The sequence below is a fragment of the Helianthus annuus genome, chromosome 17 (assembly GCF_002127325.2).
Source record: "Helianthus annuus cultivar XRQ/B chromosome 17, HanXRQr2.0-SUNRISE, whole genome shotgun sequence".
In the NCBI taxonomy this organism is placed as follows: Eukaryota; Viridiplantae; Streptophyta; class Magnoliopsida; order Asterales; family Asteraceae; genus Helianthus; species Helianthus annuus.
In genome coordinates, this window is record NC_035449.2 from 32638499 (window position 1) to 32645194 (window position 6696).

Consider the following 6696-nt stretch of genomic DNA (forward strand, 5'->3'; position numbering starts at 1 on the left):
AAAGAATCATTAGTCTATATAGTCAAAAGGTGTTATCTACACCTTTTAACCCGTTTGGCCGAATTGACCATTTATCTTTGATTTTCTTGTTCCGTTCGATTACACGACGGAACATCATATTTCAATTGTTTAGACACCTCGTTCATAATTTATATGATAAGAAAACATTCCACAATTTAAGACTAGTGTAAGTTACACTTACCTTGCATCCGAATTATGCTTTTCCGCCATTCTTGCTTCGTTTGACCCGCTTCTTTTCCCAAGCCTCCGTCTAGCTTGTCAAGAGTCAAACTAACATCATAATTCGTAAGATGGTTAGATTAGTCATCACTACTATGACTATTTCATCTTACGGACTTTATGTCGAAACTTCTTTTTGACTTCATCATAGGTTAGTTCGACTTTATAAAGTCGACTACCTTTGATCATATAATGTGCATGACTAAGGCAAATAAATATTATGATTACAACCCGTTTTATCTCATATCTCATGTAATCAGTCAAGTTTGCCAATTACGCATTTCACTTGGATTTCAACACTTTACTTCTCATTTAGGCATTTTAACAAACACCTAACGGGCATAATTCTACATGTTTACTAACTAGTTCATAACTAGCTATTTTTACCAAGATTTACGTCAAGAATCTAATCTCTATGTCAGTGTTTATAAACAACATCTAGGTCTTGCATCCTATCTTTCAAATTTCACAATTAAACACTCAAATTCAAGTGTTCATCATTTTATCATGAAAACCCACTTAACATATATATGGGAAATCATCAAATCATTCAAATCTTAACATCATATGTATGCATTTCACTTAGGGTTTAGTTCCTAAGCATGTCTACATCACTAATTTAGCCATAGCTCCTCTAATCCATACATAGATTGCATCATGCAAGATTAACTATTTTTCACAACTTCATGAATGTTAGAAATTCGACATACCTTACGATCCCCTTGACTTGGTGATCGTTTATTCATGTTTGATTGTGAATTTGAACTTCATTTTGACCTTCAATTTGATGATTATGTTAGATGTTAGGGTTTGGCTCCTTGGAGCTCCCCTGAACTCGATCCAGAACACACACTTGTGTGTGTGTTTTATTTTGTTATTAGTAAACAATCTTTCAAGTTATCCTACTTTAGCCCCTCGTGTTTGGTTAGTTGTTAATTAGGTCACAACCTAATTATTTTTAACAATATTCTCACTTATTAACTAGGTTTAATATTCCTAGTTAACTTAGCGGGTTCGGGAATATTTATGACTAAGTTTATTTTAGGTCCCGTTAACTCGGGCCTTTTATCCATCTTATTCCCTTAAAAGCTTTTATTCACTTCTTATTTAATATTAGGATTAATTATTTAAATCCTAATATTTACCGGGTAAGTTTTACCACTAACGGTATTTTACCCATCTCTTAGTGCTAATGTGGTTTGATCACCAAACCCATTTTCGGGGTGTTACAACAACCGTCAATACAATTACAACCACAATGATCGGCGCAACAAGAAAGGCAAAGGCCAATCATGGAAAACATCAGGTTACAGGGAAAGAAGCCCAGCAAGGGAAGATGCGCGCAACACGATCAACCAGATCGCTCATCGCAAAGAAGTAAAGAGAGAAAATAGAGAAAAACAATGGACGCCCCTAAGAAAGACACCTTCTGAGGTCCTGTCAACTGAGAACCACCAATTTAAACCACCTCTACAAATGCGCAACAAAAGAGGCCAAGACCCAAATCTCTTCTGTGAATTCCACAAAGACACCGGTCACCTAACTGACGACTGCTTTAGCCTAAAGCAAGAGATAGAAAGAGCCCTAAGGGATGGAAGGCTCACACACCTGGTAAAAGGCGGGAAGCGCGATAACCGTCAAATCCACAGAAGAGAGGAAGGGCCGGACAACAAAAAGCTTCGAAAGTTAGAAACTCACATGGTTCAAGTGGGACCACGGCGGCCAAGAAAAAACTACAACAAGCGCACACAAGATGACTCATGGCGCGAAAGACAAGTTGTCTTCCCCATAGTAAGAGGAGGTCCAAGAGAGAGAAGACCCATAGTCATATCTGGGGTAATCGGTCATTATCAAACCGATTACATTTTCATCGATCCAGGGAGCACCGCGGACATCATATACGAGCAATGTTTCAATCAATTCAACCAAGAAGACAAGGCACGCTTGGAACCAGTTGACTACCCATTAACTGGTTTCTGCAACGAAGCCGTCTTTCCTCTTGGCCAGATATCTTTCCCGGTGCTGCTCTCAGATGGAAGAAATTCAAGAACAGAAGAAGTCACGTTCATGGTGCTGCCCGCACATTCAAGACACGATATCCTTTTGGGAAGAGAATCCCAAGGAGATTTTAGTATGATTTGCTCTGGACCACATTCAGCTGTTAGATTCCCAACAGGGACAGGGGTAGCGATAATCTATGCAAGCAAAGAAGTCTTAGCAACGGATGAAATCCGACCAGCAAAAGCAAGCAAATCAGCACCGCGCGCAGAGCCGAAAAATGGGTGTTAAACAGTGCATATCCAGAACAAACGGTCACCTTGGGCCCTGCAATGTCTGATCTCACGCGCGCGGCACTAAAGAAGTTGTTATTTGAAAACATGGACGTGTTCGCCTAGACACGAGCTTGACATGGTGGGTGTTCCACGGCACATAGCAGAACACAGATTAAACGTCTTAGAAAATGCAAAACCTGTGGTACATGCCAAACGCCACTTGGGAGACATAAAGCATGATGCTATGCAAGTGCAAGTCATGGAACTGTTGAATGCTGGTATCATCAGAGAAGTCCGATACCAAACTTGGGTGGCAAGCCCTGTAATGGTACAAAAACCAAATGGCAGTTAGAGAATGTGTGTAGATTACAAGGATCTAAACAAGGCATGCCCGCGCGACTGCTATGCCTTGCCAGATATTGATGAAAAGATTGATTCGCTAGCAACGTTCAGGTGGAAATGTTTCCTTGACTGTTATAAGGGATACCATCAGGTACAGATGGTCATCGAAGACGAAGACAAGACTGCGTTTCGCACACCAACAGGGCTATACTGCTATACAAAAATGCCTTTTGGCTTAAAAAACGCAGGCGCAACGTATCAAAGATTGATAAATGAAACATTCAGCGATGGTATTGGCAAATACATCGAAGTGTACATGGATGACCTAGTCATCATGAGCAAGGAAGAAACCATGATGCTGGTCAACATTCAAAAACGTTCGACACACTGCGCGGAGTAAACATCAAGCTAAACCCAGCAAAATGTTCTTTCGGCATAGAAGAAGGAAAGTTCCTGGGGTTCATCGTAACAAAAGATGGTTTTAAAGTCAATCCTGATAAGGTACAAGCAATCGAGCGGATGCCTTCACCATCAACAATCAAGGAGATACAAAAATTGGCTGGACGGCTAGCAGCACTAAACCGTTTCTAGCTAATCATGCAGCAAAGTCATTTCCGTTTATCAAAACACTCCGCAATTGTATGAAGAAAAGTCAATTTCAGTGGACTCCGGAAGCCGAGAGCGTATTCCGAGAGATGAAGGATTGTCTCATAAGACTGCCAACATTAACGGCGCCAGTGAAAGGAGAACCCCCAGTAATGTATTTATCAGCATCTGATAAAGCAGTTGGAGCAGTTTTGCTCGTAGACCGCCAAGGCGTTCGGACACCAGTTTATTATGTGTCGCGCACTCTAAACGATCCAGAAACACGGTACGCCATAATGGAAAAACTAGTTCTGGCACTGATCCATGCATCAAGGCGTTTGCGCAGGTACTTCGCCAACCACGTCATTCATATACTAGCAAATTACAACATCGGCAACATCCTCGCAAGGCCCGAGATATCCGGAAGATTTGCAAAATGGGCTATAGAGCTGGGAGGTCACAATGTGGTTTTCAGACCAAGACCAGCAATCAAAGGTCAGGTGTTGGCCAATTTCATGACAGAAGTACCTGACGACAAAGATAGAGAGTGCAAGGCAATGGAGAAAGCTGAAAGGCAACATATAGAAGAGCCACGGCTACTGTACACAGACGACGCGTCCAATGAAGATGGCGCAGGCGCAGGACTTAGGCTGGTAAGTCCAGATAAAGACAAATTCACGTATGCCATCAGGCTAGACTTCAAAAGCACGAATAATGAAGCGGAATACGAAGCTTTTCTTGCCGGTTTGAGATTGGCAATCAAGATGGAAGTCAAACACATTGAGGCGCATGTGGACTCCATGTTAGTAGCCGGGCAAATCAATGGCCAGTACGACGCCAAAGGAGACGTGATGGCGCTCTACTTGAATCAAGCAAAAACATTGCTGCAAAACTTCTATTCCTACAAGGTGCACCACATCAATCGGAGCGAGAATAAACCAGCGGGCGCATTAAGTAAACTCATATCCATAAGTTTCCAGCACCTGGCCAAGGATGTGCTCATTGAAGTTTTGAGCAACCCATCGGTACCACTAAGAGAAGTGAGCGTTATTCAATTGGGAACAACGTCGTGGATGACCCCGAAAATCATGTATCTCCAATCTGGAATACTCCCGGAGAACAAAGCCGAGGCAAGAAAAGTGCAATACAAATCCGAACACTACCAGATGGTCGACGGAATATTGTATCGAAAATCCTATTTAGGGCCGTTGTTGAGATGTGTCGACCCAGAAGATGCAAACTACCTAATCCGAGAAGTACACGAGGGTATCTGCGGCATCCATGCTGGCCCGAGGATGGTAGTAGCCAAAGTCATGAACGTCGGATACTACTGGCCCGAAATGCATCTAGACGCACTGAAAATCTTGAGAAAATGCAGCGGCTGCCAAAGGCACGCCCCAAAAGCGATGCGCCCTAAAAATGAACTGGTCCTAGTAACAACGACGTGATCGTTTCAACAGTGGGGGATTGATATGGTTGTCCCTTTTCCAGAAGCCCTGGGCGCAGTGAAATTCATAATAGTCGCAGTCGACTATTTCAAAAAATGGGTAGAAGCAAAGGCACTCGCGTCAACCACATCTACCGTAGTTAGAAGGTTCATCTGGGAGCAGATCATATGTCGTTTCGGGCTGCCACTAAGAATTGTCACCGATAATGGGACAAATTTTGCTGCCGACGATCTCCAACGCTGGTTCAAAGAGCTGCACATCGAGCATGCCTTTTCTTTGGTCACACACTCACAAGGAAACGGTCAAGTTGAAGCCGTTAACAAGAGCATAGTGGATGGTATCAAAGCATGGCTAGGAACACAACGAAGAGGTTGGGTTGATGAACTACCAAGCATGTTGTGGGCCTATAGAACAATGCCAAAGATGAGCAATGGAGAAACACCGTTCAGCCTAGTCTATGGGTCCGAAGCTGTGATACCAGCAGAGATTGGCCTCCCATCCCCAAGAATGCTCTCCATGAACATGATTAACAATGAAGAAGAAAGAAGGCTAGATCTAAACCTTCTAGAAGAGAGAAGGGAGATGGCGGCAATCAACGAGGCGAAGTACAAGACCAAGTTGGAAAAATATTACAACAGCAAGGTCCGCATCTGCATGTTTAACCCCGGCGATTACGTCATAAGGGACAACGAGGCGTCTAACGCCGAAAAACCGGGCAAATTAGCTCCCAAGTAGGAGCGACCTTACATTGTAGGCGAAGTTTTGGGAAAAGGAGCGTACAAGCTACGCACATTGGAAAACAAAGAAGTTCCAAGAACCTGGAACGCCCAGCAATTAAGAAAGTGCTATATGTAAACGGTCAAAGTTTTTACGTACTTGTAATGGCCGCACGCCAACACATTTAACAGTAATACAAGAAGTGTCTGGCTACTCTATCTCATGTGAATTTTTGTCACAACTGCATATATTACTTTGGGCATACACGAAAATATCAAGGGCTCGACATTAGGAAACGTTGTAGACCTCCAAGGCTTTTCACAACCAAGTGCATAGCCGGGTAAAAAACACAACCAAAGCCTAAAAAACGCCAAATAAAAACTTCGTGCCCACATAAACACGAAAGCATCGATAACATGGTAAATAAACATTGTAAGACCCCAAAAGTTGAACACAACTGGGTCAACACAATAACCTGTAACTCGATCACTTCGTATACACGAACCAAACCATACGCGCAAACGACAGAACAAACGTTGTAACTAACACAGCATAACCTGTCAGCGCCATCATTCATTCGTGATACCTAATCAAAGTAATTACATATGCACATATTGCAACGATAATAAATTCACAACAAACAAGGGAGCAAAATGAAATATTAACATAAACCATGACAAATATAACAAAATGTTAAACAGACGATAATTATAAGTTGAATTGTTCACGAGATTGTCAGTTGATTACAAGGCCATCCCAGACCATACACGGCACGCAAGCCGGAATTCTTCAATCTTGATGGATAGGTCCAGCACCCCCAGCCCCAGGACTTTCCTCACCAAGTGGTTTTTTTAGAAATGCAACAGCGTCAGCCTTCCGGGACAGCTTTTCAACAGCTTTTACAATACCAAATTCAACAAACTCATACTCGCGGCGTATAGCAGCATACTTACCAGAACAGTCTTCCTTGTACAATTCAAAATGGTAATCTTTTTCATTACTCGCCGCAGCAGCTCTGCCCTCGCTGTAGCCTTCCTTCCGACCGCTATTATAAGCGGCTTGACCCAACTCAAACATGTAATTGGCAAGCT

At 42.6% G+C, this 6696-nt stretch overlaps 2 protein-coding genes across 2 annotated transcripts; both read left to right on the top strand.

Moving 5' to 3' along the window:
* The first annotated feature begins 1716 nt into the window (after positions 1–1716).
* Positions 1717–2529, top strand: LOC110934022. The gene has a single exon (XM_022177218.1). It carries the CDS (start codon positions 1717–1719, stop codon positions 2527–2529), a length of 813 nt encoding a protein of 270 aa, XP_022032910.1.
* Positions 2530–3496: 967 nt separating this feature from the next.
* On the top strand, positions 3497–4888 carry LOC110934021. Its single transcript, XM_022177217.1, has one exon. It carries the CDS (start codon positions 3497–3499, stop codon positions 4886–4888), a length of 1392 nt encoding a protein of 463 aa, XP_022032909.1.
* Positions 4889–6696: the final 1808 nt, after the last annotated feature.

Bases quoted from the DNA above. Each gene is read 5' to 3' on its own strand.
- LOC110934022 (XM_022177218.1), top strand. From the start codon at position 1,717: ATGCGCAACAAAAGAGGCCAAGACCCAAATCTCTTCTGTGAATTCCAC.
- LOC110934021 (XM_022177217.1), top strand. From the start codon at position 3,497: ATGAAGAAAAGTCAATTTCAGTGGACTCCGGAAGCCGAGAGCGTATTC.